Source organism: Schistocerca cancellata, chromosome 5, assembly GCF_023864275.1.
Source record: "Schistocerca cancellata isolate TAMUIC-IGC-003103 chromosome 5, iqSchCanc2.1, whole genome shotgun sequence".
NCBI lineage: Eukaryota > Metazoa > Arthropoda > Insecta > Orthoptera > Acrididae > Schistocerca > Schistocerca cancellata.
Genome location: NC_064630.1, coordinates 255,813,412 through 255,833,882, shown reverse-complemented (window position 1 = coordinate 255,833,882; position 20,471 = coordinate 255,813,412). Strand labels below are relative to the sequence as shown.

Sequence of the window (20,471 nt, the reverse complement as noted above, 5' to 3'; positions counted from 1 at the left end):
TACAAAATTATCTTGACTGTGATCCTGGCACATGTATGACAAAATTCATGTTACAATTTGTTAATATAATAATCTTATTTGCCTCTTTCTGATACTGATGGAGAAATGAATAATCCCAAACTGTTATCTTCCTTTGTTTTATTTATTTCCTTTGATTTTTGCACTTAGTATGGCCATAGTGATGTCAGAGATCACAATGCAAATGTTCAGTGGAAATTAATAGTAAAGTGACATTATTTTGTTCCAGATGACAGTAACAAACACAAAAACCCATTCTTCTACATGTGGCTGTTGGCATCATTACTCAGTTCTTGCTATTCATACACATGGGACATTAAAATGGACTGGGGATTATTTGACAATTCAGCAGGAGAAAATAAATATTTAAGAGAAGAGATTGTCTATTCATCAACAGTAAGTAAAACAGTACACCACAAAGATTCTTACAGAATAGAATAATATATCATCTAAAAAATTAATTGTATGGAGTCAGTGTTACAAATAAGAATGATGATTACTATTGGCAATGTTGGAAACCTTGTTATAAGATGATGTGACACACTTAGTATAAGGACAGGATGCCTGTTCAGTATGGCATTACTGTTTAGCAGTGAGGAAATAGGAGAGAGAAATGGAGTTGAAACTCAGTGGAATTATAGATCTTAAAATTCTTTCAAGCACAAAGCAAGCTATAAAACAAATGGTACAATCACAGTTTACAGCTTTATGTGTCATAATGTTGTTAATCTTCTGCAAATAGTGCAAAATTTGATGAGTGGAAGTATATGCCATTGTACCTGTTACCATTTGGCACAATACCAGTGACAACTCTTTTACAAATTCTACTGTGAAAGAGAGCTTTCATAGATGTGGAATGAGTTTATATAAATTTAAGTAGCACAAGCAATCACTGCATGCTACTTCCTTGAATTACGTAATAGTGGGTCTCAATAGAAAGGCGTGGGCAAGTGGCTCTATGCCGGAGGTGGATGAAGTACAGATGATGTAGGCAGCCAGCTTTTGTTAAAGTTCTTTTATTTCCAAATACAAATAACTTAAAGCAGGGTGTCTGCAGATAGCAGGTGGTGGGTATTGAACATTGGAATCAGGCATGCTAGCTCCAACACACTGATACAAGTGTTTCCGGGAGACTGAAATGTAGCATACAGCTTTCATGCCTCTGCATTGCAGCAGACAACCACCGCTTGATCAGGGTGGCAGGACAGCAACACAACTGACAACCCGGGCTAGGCAGTCTGCCGGCAGAATTTCCCAGAATATTGAACACAGAACTCCAGACTGGAAAGTGGCAGAGGGCAGTGTTGGATGCCCACGGCACAAAGCTGGTGGATCTCACTTCTCGTCTTGGATCACAAGGTAGTGGCAGGATTGAGGATGGCAAGGACCTAAGCAGTCGGGCAGCAATCAGCAGCTTAAAGACTAGTGACAGTGGTGGTGGCTGTGTCATGAGTACAGCATCAAGTGGCAGCACAGGGTGGCCCAGCTGTACTGACGATGACAGACTGGCTGTGGGGGTTTAAATACAGATGTCTGAAACTGACCATGTGAAAGGCTTACCACTGCCACATTCCTAGGTTACCCAGAAGTTTCCAGAATGGCAGCCATAGTCCTAGGCCCAGTTGTTGCCACTGGCATTAGTTTGAACCATGGAAGCAGGTGCATGTCAAGGGGTGCTGACATAAGCACATTGTTGACTGAGGTAATCAGCAGTTGCTCTGCCCTAGTTACAGCTCTGGGCCCCTGCCTTGGCCCATGTCATTAAACTTCCCCCTCAGGAAAATTTGGCCAATTGCATTGCTACTTGAGAGACTAGATTCAACAGTAACACTAATATTTGTCCTATTGTCTTTCCACTATCCTGCATGAGTCGGGAGTAAACTCTTCTTGAGTAACTTTCACCTTTACATGTCATCATTCCCTTTTCCATATTACACAATGTACACTGTCTCATTCCTACGATGCTCAAAGACGGAGTTCGTAGGTCCCATTTTTTGCACTACTTTACTGCGCTCTCTGACGATCAGTCACCTCTTCACTGCCGGCCGCGGTGGTCTAGCGGTTCTGGCGCTGCAGTCCGGAACCGCGGGACTGCTACGGTCGCAGGTTCGAATCCTGCCTCGGGCATGGGTGTGTGTGGTGTCCTTAGGTTAGTTAGGTTTAAGTAGTTCTAAGTTCTAGGGGACTTATGACCTAAGATGTTGAGTCCCATAGTGCTCAGAGCCATTTTTTGAACCTCTTCACTGTTACCAACACAGGTAGTATCAACTCACAGGCTCAATGATGGTAAGTGTGGTATTTGGGCAACTCTACACCTGAGATGGCAGTACACGATGCTTTTGATCATCAGACTTAAGCAGGAAGCTGATATGGTAATTGCTATGGTGATGAGTCAATGGCAATGTTTGGTCCTGTACTTTTTCACATGTTCAAGCAGGTGTTCTATCATCACAATCATTTTGTGAGGCTACCATCTGATCCAGGGAGGTGAGAAACGTCTGGTGTTGCATCTCATTTAAGTAAGGCTGGATCTTGAATGGTAAATCTGCTAGGTAGATCAACTAGTATGTCTTAATCATAGCAGGTACTATGATGACTATTGCTTTTGCCACTGAGAATATCCAGCATGACCCTATCTTTTGAAGAAAAAAAAATCAATTTCACGTATAATGAATGACAACCTCCCTAGGTCTCTTAGTTTCAGACTTCTCAGAGCATAATGGTGTGCTCGCATGACCTAGGAACTGTATGTGTATGTTTTGTGGGGCAGGCAGTGCTTGCCAGTCCAGCACTGCTACAAGTCTGCTCATCTAATTCTATACAAACTACACTTTTAACAAAATAATGTACTGCATTGTGCTACATCAATGTTTCTCTACCAAACTAAATTAAGTATGCTAAGGTTCCACTGACATTACAAAGAAAGTTCCACTTAAAAGTTACAATAACCTATTACCTAAAATGTGTCCTTTACACTCACTCATGAGCCTCTTTCATAAAAAACGGTTGTCTGGGAAGTAAGGACAAGTTTGAATTTTGCACCATTTTGTCATATGATGGTTGGTAGCCATGGTTTTTTCATGTTTGTTATTTGTGGCCCTTCCCATTAGTAGCCTGATAGCTTTTGTGTGGTGGGCTTTATTGTTTGATGTTTATTTTCATCACTGAGTAAATGACAGCTGAGCAATGTATCCAAGAGATAAAAAGTTATTACAAAGTCAGTGAAAGTCCCATGGCAACCATTTGTGAATTGTGTGTGACTCTTGGACATAGTGCTGCTCAGATTCATTTAAGTTGATCTGGAAATTTGAGATCACAGGTTCCGTTTCAAATGTTATGAAAACAGGATGACTGCATTCTGTTTGAACATAAAGAAATATTGCTGTCATGCGTGACAATGTGACTGCAAGCCCCACAAAATTGGTTTGCCGACAAGCTCAACAACTGAATTTATCATCAAGTTCACTGCATGAAATCCTTTCAAAAGACCTGAAAATGCATGAATACAACTTACACAAGAGCAGAAGCTTGCAGATCATGGAAAGAGACATCAATTTGCTCAGTGGGTCTTGGCTCGGCAAGCAGAGAACAAGAACTTCACAAAAAGAACAATTTTCTCACGTGAGGCGCATTTCTGCCTCAGTGGATTCATCAATAAGCAGAACTGCAGAATTTGGGGTAACAAAAATCTGCAAGTGACTGTGGAAGATGAGATGCATCCACAATACATAACTGTTTGGTGTGAGATCTGGGCAGGAAGAGTGATCGGCCCCTACTTTTTTGAAAATGATGAGGGACCTGCCATCACTGTGAACAGTGACCATTACTGAAACATGCTTTCTGATTGGTTTTTCCCTGTTACTGATGAAGATAACAATTTTTAGTTTCAAAAGATGGTGCGACGTATCACACATCCCGTGAAATGACTGCTCTACTGAATGAAAAGTTTCCTTTGCGTGGCAACCAGGAATAGTCTGCCAGATCATGTGATCTTATGCCTTGTGACTTTTTGTGTGGGGATTTGTGATATCAAAAGTGTACATGAACAGACCAAAAACAATGCACTAATTGAAGGATGAAATTAAAATGGTTATTAATGGTATCCCAACAGATGTGTCATTGAGAACTTCAATGAATGCATTGCTCATTGCCATGCGGCCTTGGGCAGTCACGTGGAGGATATAATTTTTCACACATAAATGGGAGAAGTTATTTAATGTGTTCATAAAAGAAACATTAAGTTTTCAATAAATTTTGTATGTTCTATAGCACTTTAATATTCATCCCTACTTCCTGGATCATCCCAACTTCCTGGACAGCCTCTAGAAAGTTTTTTAGTATGTCCTGTCTTGCAGCTCTCAAGTATTGAAGAAAATATATTTCTGTTTGCATCAAAGCTGCTAATTATTTATTTACTGACTAGTTTTGGGCTTTGCTGTTCTCACAGGTCACCAAATACAGAGAACAGTTTCTTATGAGTACCTACTTGCATATTTTGTATTTGGGTTATGCTTGGTGTGGACAGTTCTGTTTATGTTATCACACTTTAGACGTAGCTCAGATCAGTGTCAAAATATGTCACAGCGGTAGTTACACCTTATTGTACTATGTCTTTCATAAAAGCAACACAAACATAGACATAATGATAATATACCCGATAACTAAGAAGAAAACACACAAGATTCACATACATCTTGCCTCCTCAATTAATTCACAATGCCACCTCATGACTGCAAGGTATATTGGAACTTTGGAATAAGTGAAGGTATATTTCCTCACCTGCCTGTTCTCACCTTTCTTCCAGCCATTTTCCTTCCCCCATTCGGAAGGAGCTGCTGGTAATTGAGGCAGTGCCTCTGGTACACCCTGAAATGGGAAAATTCGTCTTAATGTGCACAACTATGGTTCAAGCTGGAAGATGCAGTTTGACATCAACAGGAGATGTCATCTCGACTACTTGATAAGACCCTTGGTAATGCAAAATAAACTTTGTGGTTTCTCCCTTCAGCATGTGAGAGTTAGTTAACTTTACCCAGTGCCAAATATGGTACTTAGGCAGTTTATCTTTTTTGTTGTGAGTGCCTTCCTGCCATTGTAGAGCCTTTGTATTAATATTTTTAACTTGGCACCAGATACTTTATTAAACTTTCAAAGAGCAGATATACCTTCTATTGGGGGGTGGGGTTTGCATAATTCAAAAGGGGAGGGTACTATTTAGTAGATATATCTTCTACTGGGGGGGGGGGGTTGCATAATTCAGAAGGGGAGCATATCATTTGGCCAAAAACAATCTCATATGGTGATAAATCCATATTCTCATGGATCTTGAAGTTATACACTGCTACTTCATATGGTGGTAGAAGCCCAATCACTATGGTTACTATCTATCTAATAACTTGGCATTCTTTTTACCATTCTATGTACCTCTGTCACTCCATTCATTTGCTGGTGTAGAACACTCTTTCATAACTTCTTCATTTGTAACAATGAAACAATTGCTTCAATAACTTGGACATAAACTTAGTGCCTTGGTCAGTTATATACTATAGAAGAAAATTACAAATTACACAAGGATATAAAACTAATTTAAGATACCTCAAAAATGTGTGTAAATACAAATTTTATATGTATAATTGTAGGTATATTGTATTGTATATGATTTTGCTGACGAAATCCACACAATGTAAATTGTTACATGGATTAATAAAGAAATCAATCAATCAATCAATCAGTGTTTCTGGTGTTCCAAACTTCAATATCCATTGGTTAACCATAGCCTGGGCCACCATTTCTGCTGTTGATTTGTTATAATGATTAGGACCACAAACATGAGAAATGCTAAATTATAATTAATACATAGAGATTCCCTGCTGATGTCTGTGCAAAGGGACCAAGAACATCCACAACAATCATTTGGAATAGTCTATTTGTCTCTGGTAATCTTTGTAATGGGATTCACTGACAACTCAGCTCCACTCTTTGCATGCAAGGAATGCAGTTCTTTATGTAATGCTCTACATCTTGCTTCCTCATTTTCTATCAATAATTTTCTGCAATGTGATGGTCTGTGGCATGTCATCCACTATGTCCTGCCAAACTGCAATCATGAACCTGTCTCAGTACTTCATTCTACAAACTTGGTGGCACAGTTATGTGGCGACCACACCTCATTTGCTTGTACAGCACTTTGTCATCAGTGCTGAATTCACTTGCTTCCTGAACTGCTGATAATCCACATCACCAGCTAGCACTTCACATCATTGTTCTGCCCTTACACTGATACCCTCTGCAGCATGTAATTTGTGACTAAGTCCATCCACATTATCATAAGATTTTCCTGTGTGATGTGCAACCTCAAAATCAAATTCACTTGCTGTGAAGCCCAGTAAGTCATGTGACTATTTGGATTTTTAAGTCATAAAAGCCATTTCAGTGCTGTGTGACCCATTATGACCTTAAAATGTCATCCATTAAAGGTAACAATGAAAACAGGTGATGTCAAAGAGCACATGCATTTCCTCTTCTGTAGTTGAATAATTCTCCTCCACTTTACTGAGCTCTCTTTAATCATAGACTGTTGGGTGTGCTTTCCCATCTACCTCTTGGCTCAAAACACAGCCTAGAGCATGATTGTTAGAATCACACAATAGTGTAAACTCTTTCTAATAGTCTGGGAAAGTAAGGATGGGACCAGTTGTTGGTAAATTGTTTAATAACTCAAAAGCTGCTTCACAGACTGAAGTTCAGTAAAATTTTACTCCTTTTTTTATTAATACATAAGAAGTCTTGCTACATCTCAAAATTTTGGGATGAATTTTCTATAGAAATTACCTATATGAAGAAACAACTAATTCCTTTCCTGTGCAAGGCATTTGGAAATCCTTTATGGCTTGTACATATTGTGAGTCAATTCATACAAGATCCTGGCTGATAATGTGGCCTAAATAGTGAAGCTCATGCAATACGAAGTGACACTTTTCTAAACTAAGGGTCATTCGTGTTGCACGTAACTAATCAAAGACCTCTTGTAGATGCACCACATGCTCATAGAGGTCTTTGGAATACAGTGACATCATCCTGGTCTGTCATGCACTGTTTCAGTTTCAGACCTTGTATCACGTCATGTAATAGGTGCTAGTGCATTTTCCAGACTAATTAGCATCCAGTGATACTGGTAGTAACCAGATGGAACCATAAACACAGCATTTAGTTGATCCTCTGGTGCTATCTCTAATTGATGGTACCCACTTCACAAGTCCATGGTGATAAAATAATGGAATTGCCCTAAATAGTTAAGGTTTCTGTAATGTTACACACTTAGTAGACGTCCATAACTGTCCATTGGCATAAATATCAGTAGTCACAGCAGAATCTATAAGCCTCCCTACCATCTGAGGAATATTTCAGAATGACGACAACAGGTGCTCCCCGGGTATTAGTAATTTCCTATATAATTCCATCACAGATCTGCTGATTCATAAACTTCTCCACCACTGATTGTAGATGATGTGTAGAGCTTGGTACACTTTTTTGTATATAGGCTGCTCTTTTCCAGTGGGAATACTATGCTGAACTAGTGGCATAACTAGCAATGATCCAGGTGGGTTAAGTAATTCCTTGTGGTCCTCCAATAATCTCTCCAGGTCAACCCTGTCCTTTCAAATGCAACACCTCTCCCCCTCCTCCCTCCGTCCCTGTGGGGCCTAAATTAAAGGACTGACCCAGCTTTAAGTATTCTACACTGAAATCCCTGCTCAGCTCATCTTCCTCTAATGCTTCTTTTAGTTATCAGTGCACAACTTGATAGCTTCAGTTTTTCTGAACTAAATTGTCTACACCGATGGGCACCACTTGACTTCTGTCAATTTCCTGCACATAGCGTAAACAACATTGTGTGCAACATTATGCCTAATCCAGTTCCACAGTTTCAGGCAAAGGCACAACCATTCATAATGAATTAATCAGCAGAGCAGCTCCTCTGTTCATCCAGAGCAGCTGCACTGTACCTCTCAGTATTATGTCCCACTTTTCAAGTCTAAGAGACAATGTACACAGTTCAGTTGGCTTACCCGACATCTTGAGTTGCCTTGCAACAGTTCAGTCCCTTCAGCAGTAAAACAAAGATGGGACAATGACCCATCCAGCTCCACTTTGCACTGTTATAGATTGACATTGATGTAATCTTCAATGAGGAAATCTAAACAATTATAACATCACACCTTATGCCCACACTGGGGGCACACACCTGGCAATCTCTCACCCCAGTGGTCTACTCAAAAATGACTATCAGAGTGAGTTAACACTATTACTACCTACACCACTTGGTCTACAACATGATGGGTTCAAATTTATTGCACCAAACCTATTCTGGCTTGCCATGGATACATGTGATCCAATACAGGCTTGTAGTATCTTCCTGTTAAATAGATTGTTAGACAAATGTCTGCCACTGATTTTGCACAGAGGTGTCTCATGGTAACACTTACTGGGAGCATTTCACAGTGCTCACCTCATCCTCTGGCCCATTTATCGTAGTGCTGCAAGTTTTAACCCCAGTCCACCTTCATTGCTCCTGCAGATATTTTTGATCAAAGTGTCTCATCTGCTTACATGTCTGACACTGTGGCTTCTTACAAAACTGCTAATTGTACCCAGACCACCAAATCTATAATATATAACATCTGTATTAAAAACCACTCTTCTCTCTCTCTCTCAGCTTTGCCACTGAGTCAATTTCAACCAAAGTTGCAGTGGTTGCTACAGCTTTGTCCAAGGTTTTCAGGAATTCCATGCACACTTTTCACAACATGTTATCTGGCAAACACCACACAAAAGTATCAAGTGCCCTCTGTTTCGCTTCCTGCAAAGCAACCCTATAGTTGCTGTCACCAATCAACTCATACTTAATAATACTGATTTCCTTGATTCAGACCACAAAGTTTTCTATTGATTCTCCTTATTTTTGGACTACTCCATTAAGTTGTTCTTGATCATAGCTAGACATATTTTTTCTTCTGTAATGATCAATTAACATTTCCTGTAAATCTGTAAAGGACTCTTCATCCTGTAACTTCTCACTGCACACACCATACATTCTGGCATCCCCAACTAATGTTAATCAAGCCACACTTAACAACTGCTCACTACTCCAGTTTCCCAGATTTTGCAGATGTATGTAAATGATTTTTCAGAAAATGAGGCCGCTGATGAGGCAGTACAAGCATCAGTGATGGCTGGAGGTTTTTTAGAAGTTGACTGCTCACTTCTCTGTCCCTTTCACCAATCTATTTCCTGATGAAACTCTTCATTACTAGCTTTGATCTTAGCTGCCTGATCAAGAAAGTGCTGAATCACCTCCTGGATTGTCATTTTTGCAATTTCAGACATATTGCCTAACTACTGTCACCATAGGCATGCAATTTATCCAGACAGAAAAGAGAGGAAAGGTAAAACCAAAACCAGAGAAGCTCAAAAAAACTTGGCTGGTTGTTACTTGTATTATTGCACTGACTGCTACTGCTGCTGAATCTCTGTCTTTGCTGCTCTCTGTTGGTCAACCATTTCAGCCTCCAAAAGTTCTTCTGACACCACACGTAATATATGTCAATAGGAACGTGTGGGTAGACATCTCTCTGCAGGAGATGGGTGGAGCTGTAGATGATGTAAGCAACCAATTTGTTGTTAAAGTTCTTTATTTCCAAACATAAATAAATGCAGAGCATGATGCATGATTTTTTCAGCAGGTAGATATCAGGTGGCAGTTGCTGAACCTTGGAACCGAGCATGCCACCTCAGATGCACTGACACAAGTGTTTCTCGAGGAAGTGAATAACAATGTACAGCTTTACTATCTCTGTCACATGGCAGATGGCTACTTTTTGGGCAGGATGATGGAACAGTGACATGATGACCAGTAGATGGGACTAGGCAGATCTGCTCATCAGAACTGCCTATGGTGATAAATACAGAATTGTTGACTGGAGAGCAGCAGTGAGCAGTGTCGGACGCCCATGGCATGCAGCTGCTTGATGCTCAGTGTGTGCACTGGGCCATGAAGCAGTGGCAGAGTGGAGGCTGCCAAGAGCCTGGGCAGTCTGGCTGTGGTCGCTGGTTTGCGGTCCAACTGTGGTCAGTGATCTGCAGTCCAGAGACAGCAGTGGTGGCTGTGTTGTAAGTACAGCATCAATTGGCACAGGCTGAGTGTCATAGTGTGGACTAGCTGTTCAACTAGGCTGTCTCTGGGGATTGAAACACACCTGCCTTCAGTTGCCATAAAAGAAGATGTGCTGCTGTCATGCTCCTCGGTCATGCGGTAGTTTTGGGTGCTAATAACCTCGCCATGAAGTATCCCTACACCACAAACACACAAGCATAAATTTCTTGAATTGAGCCATTATTCTAGGTTTGGCTGTTGCCACATGGCAGTAGGTTGAACCATGGAACAAAGGTATTGGGGAAGGAGGCACATGGCAAGGGGTACTGTTATCAAAAGGTCACTGACTAGGGAGATTTGTGGCAGCTACACCATCTAAAACTGGTGCTAACCCATTGACATCGATAACTGAGGATTTTCTAATACCCTGTGTTGCTTTTTTTATATAATACTTCAAACTAAGCAAGTACATAACATTGCATAGAACCTTATCAACTGCCTAGATATATTGCTGCTCTCAATGAACCATGGACATTGCCACTGTGGGGTGGGTTGTGCACCATGACACAGATAGTGATACTGTTGTTGGAGCCACAATGGAAGGGTATCTGTGGAGCTACTAGACTAACATAAAAATCCTGAAGAGAGGCATCAGCCTTTTCATTAGTTTAAAGGGCAACAATATGATTAGTTAGCTGATCCAGCCTTGCAACATTAGCAAATATGGCCTTGCTATATTAGTACTGCAAAAGGCTGAAAGCAAGGAAAAGCTTCAGCCATTACATTTCTCAAGGACAAACAACTGTATGCTATAGCTTAAAGAAGATTGAGTCACGTTGGATAAAATACTCTGGAGGTAAAATAGTCCCCCCTTTTGGATCTATGGGTTGGGACTCTTCAAGGAGATGTTGTCATCAGAAGAAACAAAACTGATATTCTTCAGTCGGAGCATGGAATGTTGATTAGATAAGTAGGTTAGAGACTTTAAGAAGAGACATGGTTAGGCTGAAGTTACAAATAGTGAGGATTATTGAAATGCAGCGGTGGGAGGAACAAGATTTCTGGTCATGTCCGTGCAGGGTTATGAACACAGAATGAAATACAAGCAACACAGCAGTAGGTCTAATAATAAATATGAAAATGTAAATATGGATAAGCTACTATGAACAGTGTAGAACACATTATTGTGGCTGGGATAAACATAAGGCTGACATGCACAATACAAGTGAAAGTTTATATTATTACTGATATGAGAGACTGGAAAATGGTAGTAGAAACAGAAAAGGAAGAGAAGGAAAAATAGTAGGAGAACATGTACTGGAGAAAAGGAATGATAGGATAAACCCTCTGACAGAATTTTGTACAGAACACAATTTAATCATTGCTAACATAATACTGGAGAGTTGTGATGCAATGTAAACAACACTGTGCAAGTGCTGGAGCTCATCAGCTCCAGTGATGGTGAGGGGTTGTTTGGTGGAGTGGGCAAGGGAAAGGAGGCTAAGAGGAGGAGGAGGAGGAGGAGGAGGAGGAGGGGGGGGGGGGGAGGAAGGATGGCTGACCACTGGGAGGGAGAAGCTAGTGCATGGGATAGGAATGTGGCAACATCGTAGATGATCTCAGTCGGGCTGCAGGCAATGAGAGTTATGCACAGTGCTGAATGACTTGGATAAGTGGGTTGGGAAGGGGAGATAGCACAGAGGATGAGAGACTGCAGGAAAGAGGGTGCTGGTGCATTATGAATGGAGTTAGGGTCCTAGGGTATGGGTAGAGGCAGATGTGGGTCAGGGGCTAGTGGTGATTGAGGCCAGTGGGATTATGACATCAAAGATGTGTTGCAAGGACAATTATCATCTTCCAAACTTAATGTCTGTAAATGGAGGGTGTCTTTTTGATACCAATGATGACACTAGGCAGACTAGTCACAGGCATCAAAGGCATTCTAGAAGGATCATTTGAGGCCTGAATGATGAAGTTGAAACACTGCTGGGATAAGTTGTGAACATGGAAAGGGAGTATTTTGTAGGTGACAAGGACTAAAGAGACTCAAGGTCTGAATAAAAACATTACGTAAAAAAAATTATTTTTAGAACAGAATGAGGATAGTATACTACTACTACTACTACTACTACTACTACTACTACTGAATAGCTTCAAAGAGGCTGCCAAGCTTTATGCCCTCCTCCCCCCCCCCCCCCCCCCCCCCCCCCCACTTTCTCTTAATATGGATCCTCTAAATTCCCTCTGTATCCCATCTTGTGGTCTCATGGTTGTGTTCTCGCTTCCCAAGCATGTGATCCCGGGGTCGATTCCCGACAGCGTCAGGGATTTTCACCTGCCTCAAGATGAATGGGTGTTTGTGTTGTCCTCATCATTTCATCATCATTCATGAAAGTGCCGAGATTGGACTAAGCAAAGGTTCATCATCATCTTCATCATCTGTATGCCATCTTACCCTGCATCAAGCCTTCCTATGTAGCTGTGTAGATCATTGAAGCCATTCATCTCCTCTTTATGCCCCTACAGTTTCTACATCAATATAATTTTTCCAGTCCCCTTCCCTGTTGCTTCTCCTTCTCCCCATCCCATACTTATTCCATGTCATCACCACCCACTCATGAGAAGATTGTTACTTTCTCCATTCAGGTTGTATCACCAAAACACAGCAGTATGTAAGTATCCAATTCTAGGAGCCTATCTACTGCTACCTTTATAAATTGTAAGCAGTTTAAGTATCTGTATGTTTGAGTAATTCACAGTTACAGACCTATATCTTTCTTCAATTACTTTTAATACTTTTAACATGATAGTTTCATCTCCTCTTTCTACAAGGAAGATGGTTTCATTTCTGCTTTTTTTTCCAAGGCATTTTAACTTATTGACCAAATATGAAATAAATGTTCTTTTGCATTTTTCTCATTCATTCATTTTTTTTTCAGGGATACTACTATTTTGCCATTCTTGAGGACCTGATTTTGAGATTTTCGTGGTTGATATCATTTGTTTTAGCTGAACTCCTGGGTTTCAATTCAGAATTTGTGCAGTCATTCTTATTACCTCTTGAAGTCTTCAGGTTTGTATAAATTTTTGTCCATATTAAATTGCATTACTAACTGGATTTACCCTTGCTTTTTAGATGTTTTCAGAGTTATGCTTTCTGCTGGAATTACCTTATCCTGCTGTCATAAATTTATGATAAGCAAGACTTTGGATTTCATGTTAGTTCACTGAGTCTCATTGCATCACATACATTCTGCAACACACCTTACAGAAGACCATAGAGAAATCAAATAAAAACCAGCATAAATTATCAAATGAATCAAGAACATTAAAAAATGTCATTTTACATTGTATATTTGGAAAATGTGCCTGGAATCAGTCAGTTCCTTCATCAGTTCATTCTATGTAGCAGATTCTGATTTTTGACAGCCCACACTCTTGCTGTGACACTGCCAGTTAGGTGGTAAAAGATATCCAGTGGAGTTAGGTGTCATCATTGACAGAACTGCAATGTGAGAAATTATGGACTGATGTGAACCTGGTAGTCCACGAATAATTAGTATCATTCTGATCAGGCTGCTAAATATGACACTACACAATTTGTTATGAAAATAATTTCCTTGCAGAACCTGGACCATGAACAAATGTTTTACAATAGTAAGCAGACAGAATATCCTTGTAATCTTCAGACATCAAACAAACAAGAATTCCAAGCCTTCTGCTTGACTTTCCTCTTTAAAGAAAGAAACAAAAGAAATAAGTAACTGCTTTGGTCTGACACCAGCCCTTCTTTAGAAAACTAACAATTCACGATCATAAACACATTAATGGTACTAGTACTTATGAAAATTACATATCCTGAAAAACTTAAGAATAATGGTAAGTTTTCCTATAATGAGGAAAACATTTGACAGTTTATTTTGCTAAGTAACTTGTTCTTTATGCAAATAGCTTCAGAAATGTGTAAATCTCTACTACAATAAATAATGATTCCCATTACTGACATTTAGATATGTTCCAACCTTAAAGTCACATTTTTTCAAGCAACAAGTTACTTCACACATTACTAACAGTAATGTCATATGAAAAATAACTTCGTTATATAATTGAGTTATTATCCTTTTAAATTTGACAATTCTGTTTTAACTGAATACATAGTCACAAACAAGTTATTTTAAATTACTGATATTTGTAATTAGTTAATGATACACTGTACTTAGCATCAGTATGCAGATAACCTTCAGTTGTTGCAGATAATATTAAATAGTGAATAATAAATGTGAAATGTAGTCATATACACAATAGTTGATACAGTGTATCACATACTTGTATATATAATCGAATGATGTTACATTATACCACACACTGTGAACCACTGTGAAATGCATGTCAGTGGGTACTTTCCACTGTACCATGTTAGGTGCTCTTCCTGTTCCATTTGTGCACTGAGTGTGGAAAGAATAAATTCTTAAAGCCCTGTAATCTAATATTGTTATTGTAGGTCCAATAGCAGTGACACATATGGGATTGTAGTATACTCCTAGACTCCTCATTTAATACTGTTTCTCTTATGGGATAGCTGGCCTCTTATCTGCACAGATTTATCAGGTCAAGTTTCTGAATATTCTCCATAGAGTCAAACAAACTCACAATAATTCATCCTGCCTTTCATTTTCTATGTTCACTATACACTGTTAGCTCTTTCCTTAGGTAATCTATAGTTTTTTTTTTATTGAACACTGCAAGGGATAACATAATCACTATGCAAGGTTCTTTTTTATCCTCAAGTCAATGGGGTAATCCAACACACCACAAGTCAGACCTGATGTTTACACCAGTGGTGTACAGTCATTTGCTTGAAGTGGAGTGTGAGTGTTCATGAAATAACCCCTTCCAGTATTTTGTGATGTTTTGTTGCAACTATGGATGCTATCTGTCTATTCCATGATAGTTGATATTTCTGTGGCTACAAGATTCATCTTCTACTTTCATCAGGTACATTAGACAGACATCTCAATTTCAAAGGGTTATGCAAACAGAAAACTTTGATTCCTGTTTACTTGTTCTAAAAAATAAATTTAATTTGAATATTGTAACTTTAGCATTTTTGTTGGTATGAGAATAAAATGGAATAGTCGAAATCACAGTTTAATTTTATTTCTACTGGTGGAGACCAGTTTGTTGTAAGAAACATCATCAGACCAAAATTAATTTACCAAAACCACATGAAGAGCCAGTGCTTGGAGTTACTATGTACTATTGTAAGGATACCTGCTTACTACCTTTCAACGGTACATAGCAATATCATCTCCTCATGTGCTCTAGATACACTGATTTTGATCTAATGATGGTTATTACAATCAAAATTGGATTTAAGTATTTTATACTGCTTGAATAAAAATAATTGGTACTTAACAGGACATTCTAGAGTGGGAGAAAGCCCTCCACCAATCTAATAAGCATTCTGGCATATTTTCTGCTGTTTAATCACTTATGTTCTTTAACATAAATATCATTAATGATAAATCAGTGCAAGGAAAGACATTACCATTTTTTGCAATAGGGGTGAAGAAATTTTTGTTTGAAATTATAGTGAAGAGCAGACTGTTCAGCATTTTACAGATTGTTTTTAATGCCCTACGGCTGTAGCCAAACGGTAAGGGGGGCAGGTGGTGCAGGAGTCCAGACCCCACCCATCACTTAAACGAAATTGCACATGACCTTATATCCACGTTGTGAAATTGAAAGATATTTTGATTTTCAATCAAATGACGAAAAAGGGATGTGCACTATGGATAGTCAGCAAGGCAAGAGATAGATGTAAACTATCTAAACGTCCATAACACTATTGGCTATCCCCCATTTCTATTTTAGTGAAAGATCAAATTGTTTGCCATTTTGAGCTTAGCTGTTGCTTTGTTAATCACTTCAGTTCATACTAACAGTTTAATGCAATGTAAGTGCTACCATTTATTATTTTTGTGATGTGTGCTGTTGTGATAGTTTCTCACTGCGGATAAGTTTGCAACAAGACAGAACAGGAGAATCAATTTTGTTTCATCCACTAGTATTACATAAGTTAAAGATATGTACCTGCTAATATAATAGCCAAATTACCTATTACCTAATGTTAGCACTGGATTCATTATCTGGAGGCTGGTAGAACTTTGGAGTGGCAATATTTCAGTATTTAACAAGGCAGGGGAGCAGTAAATATCATTAAAAACAACAATAAATTTGAATCAGTGCATAAAAATACACTTGGATTTGTCTGTATCATCCAAAAATTTGCTCAACTTTCTATCATTAGTAGCCCAAATGGCAACATATTGCTCAACCTGGTCACCCAGGTGGTACTCAGTTATGAAAACCAGTTTTGATACTCAGCATTGGGGATGGGTTAATGGGGAACCAAAGGGGTATGGGATGACCACACATTCTGTAGTTAGTTGATTTCTAACAGATTTTTTTTTAAACGGGCTGCTTGAATTCGTCCAACGCAATTGTGCCCTGCATCCCTCCCTCCACCTTTCATCCAAAATGTATTTACACTCCTGTAATAATACAATAACTGAAGCCAGCAATTCCATGCAAAATAAAATCTTAAAATATGCATGCATTCACACACTGTCAGATAACTAAACATACACAATTAAAGGAAAAACATGTAAGGGCAGAATGTAGTCTTTTGTTGTTACACATTTTATTTTAGTTTAAAACAATGCGTAACAACCAGTTTATCCAAATTCTCCACCAACTTGGGGTAGTCTGCATGTTGAGCCACTGAGCTAGCGATCCTAGTATTTGGGAGGAGAGATGGTTTCAATCCATCTACCAGCAACATTGAAAATGATTTTCTGTTGTTTCCCATTCTCCATGTAGGCAAATACCAGGGTTGGTCCCTTACTATAGGATACAGCCATTTCCTTCCGAATGCCTTTCTTTCCTGGAAGGCTCCAATTCCCTTCAAGCTGGAGCCCCTCTACTTAAACGAAAAGAGCTGTATTGAAGGCAAGCTGAGCACCTCTTTGGAAACTGCTGGAACTAAAAGCCATAAATAATAATCCAAATTCTCCTCATTTAGGCTCATGAATTTGTGTGTTGAGAAATGCAGAAAACGAACTTTCTTACGTCACAAAAAGGGAAATACGTGTACTTAAATGAGGAAATTTGTGAAAGTGTAAGGTTGAATAATTCCTGATCCTTTGCATTTTCAACACCAAAAATTGTCCAAGCTTCTCTGTCGAACAGAGATTTCTTTATTCCAAAAGCCCTGCTTGTAATAATCATGGTGTCCCAAAAAATTAGCACTCGTCCTTTCCTGATCACTCCCTCATCTTAAATACAGTCTCAAAGAAGAAGAGTGTAAAATGACCTTGGAAGAGAGGGTAGATTGGAGCATGACTGCTTTTTGGCAAAATACAGCACTCCTAAGTGTGGAGATTGTATCTCCACTTGATAAAAACTCCAAGATCACCACTGAATAAAAAGATATATCATCCTGTATGGAAATCTTAGAAATGAATGAAAAACATGAGTATTTTTACAGTCCTCTTTAACAAATTAGACCCCTCCCCCTTTTGACAAAATCCTGGATACATCCTTGAGTGTCCATTCAATCATACATTCATACACTCCTGGAAATTGAAATAAGAACACCGTGAATTCATTGTCCCAGGAAGTGGAAACTTTATTGACACATTCCTGGGGTCAGATACATCACATGATCACACTGACAGAACCACAGGCACATAGACACAGGCAACAGAGCATGCACAATGTCGGCACTAGTACAGTGTATATCCACCTTTCGCAGCAATGCAGGCTGCTATTCTCCCATGGAGACGATCGTAGAGATGCTGGCTGTAGTCCTGTGGAACGGCTTGCCATGCCATTTCCACCTGGCGCCTCAGTTGGACCAGCATTCGTGCTGGACGTGCAGACCGCGTGAGACGACGCTTCATCCAGTCCCAAACATGCTCAATGGGGGACAGATCCGGAGATCTTGCTGGCCAGGGTAGTTGACTTACACCTTCTAGAGCACGTTGGGTGGCACGGGATACATGCGGACGTGCATTGTGCTGTTGGAACAGCAAGTTCCCTTGCCGGTCTAGGAATGGTAGAACGATGGGTTTGATGACGGTTTGGATGTACCATGCACTATTCAGTGTCCCCTCGACGATCACCAGTGGTGTACGGCCAGTGTAGGAGATCGCTCCCCACACCATGATGCCGGGTGTTGGCCCTGTGTGCCTCGGTCGTATGCAGTCCTGATTGTGGCGCTCACCTGCACGGCGCCAAACACGCATACGACCATCATTGGCACCAAGGCAGAAGCGACTCTCATCGCTGAAGACGACACGTCTCCATTCGTCCCTCCATTCACGCCTGTCGCGACACCACTGGAGGCGGGCTGCACGATGTTGGGGCGTGAGCGGAAGACGGCCTAACTGTGTGCGGGACCATAGCCCAGCTTCATGGAGACGGTTGCGAATGGTCCTCGCTGATACCCCAGGAGCAACAGTGTCCCTAATTTGCTGGGAAGTGGCGGTGCGGTCCCCTACGGCACTGCGTAGGATCCTACAGTCTTGGCGTGTATCCGTGCGTCGCTGCGGTCCGGTCCCAGGTCGACGGGCACGTGCACCTTCCGCCGACCACTGGCGACAACATCGATGTACTGTGGAGACCTCACGCCCCACGTGTTGAGCAATTCGGCGGTACATCCACCCGGCCTCCCGCATGCCCACTATACGCCCTCGCTCAAAGTCCGTCAATTGCACATACGGTTCCCGTCCACGCTGTCGCGGCATGCTACCAGTGTTAAAGACTGCAATGGAGCTCCGTATGCCACGGCAAACTGGCTGACACTGACGGCGGCGGTGCACAAATGCTGCGCAGCTAGCGCCATTCGACGGCCAACACCGCGGTTCCTGGTGTGTCCGCTGTGCCGTGCGTGTGGTCATTGCTTGTACAGCCCTCTCGCAGTGTCCGGAGCAAGTATGGTTTGTCTGACACACCTGTGTCAATGTGTTCTTTTTTCCATTTCCAGGAGTGTACATACAGTTTCATATGTGTACAGAGGATGATATAGATGAACAACAAATACATCAGACGTTGCTGAAATTTGTTTTAATGTTATATAACTTACCCTTACCCCTATTCTTATTGTCTTCGTACTTTGTTTTGCAGTTTATGTCCTTTTTTTATTGTCTTGCATATATTTGCATTCAGACATATTTGACACAAGTAAATAATAATGATTTACATTCATTACTTACATTTTACAGACGCTTCGTGTGGAACTTCTTCCGTTTAGAAAATGAACATCTTAACAACTGTGGCAAATTTCGTGCAGTAAGAGATATATCAATAGCACCAATAGATTCATCTGACCAGGTGCAGATTATCAGAATGATGGATGAGGATGATGGTGTTGTGAACAGAAAGAAAAGAAAAACTGCGAAGAAGGTTAAAGAAGAAAAAATTACTTTAATCAGTGAAGATTCAGATACCAATCTTGAGGCCAAAGACAACTGATGCTGATCTTTAGTGGAGTGTGTAACTCTAAAAGCTCCACATATTCCACAAAATGGCTGTGTTATGTTAGTGTCTTTACTTAATTTTTCACTTACAGGAAACTACAAAAATCTTGTAAGAATCATCAAATTTCATTTCATTTCTCACTTGTCTTGCGACATTTCATTTAGACTATCGCTGTGTGTGAAACAGTACTATCTCAATCTAAATATTTAGAAGTATTTATTGTGATAAACAACACAAATTTCATAAGAATCAATAAATTTCATTTCATTTCTTGCCCGTAGATTTGACATTTTATCAAGAGTATTTCTGTGTGTAAATGCATACTATTTTTATGTAAATATTTAAAAGTATTTATTGAAAGTATAGTAATTATTTTAATATTTATTTTTAATGTATATGTATAAATATTAAGAATGAACTTTTTTCTTCATTAGCTACCATCCAAAAACTATTTTTTGAACTGATGATATTAAAGTTGGAGCAGAAATGTCAAACACTTTTTCTGTAAGCAGAAATTCAGTTGTAAAGTTATGAAAAGTAGTAGACTGCCCTTTGTTCACATTACAAAGTTAGAAATAATACTAAATCTACACTGCAAATATTACATTCTGATAAAATGAAGCATCTTTTTCTTTCATTCCCAAAATTGAATTACTTTGTTTACTATCATAAAAGTTAGACTTCAGCAATATTAAACAGAATCGTGTGTCTTCTAGCAAACAATTAACTCAAAAAGTCTTTGATAGCAAACAAAGCT

The 20,471-nt window shown here is 39.8% G+C and overlaps 1 protein-coding gene across 1 annotated transcript in view; it reads left to right on the top strand.

Annotated features, from left to right (window-relative positions):
• LOC126187372 (xenotropic and polytropic retrovirus receptor 1) overlaps positions 1 to 19,994 on the top strand; it is a 304,308-nt gene extending 284,314 nt beyond the window's left edge. The window contains exons 9-11 of the mRNA XM_049928417.1: positions 248 to 414; positions 13,111 to 13,244; positions 19,459 to 19,994. Coding sequence (XP_049784374.1) covers positions 248 to 414; positions 13,111 to 13,244; positions 19,459 to 19,708 — 551 coding nt within the window. The 3' untranslated portion in view covers positions 19,709 to 19,994. The remainder of the gene's footprint in view (positions 1 to 247; positions 415 to 13,110; positions 13,245 to 19,458) is intronic.
• The last annotated feature ends 477 nt before the right edge of the window (positions 19,995 to 20,471 follow it).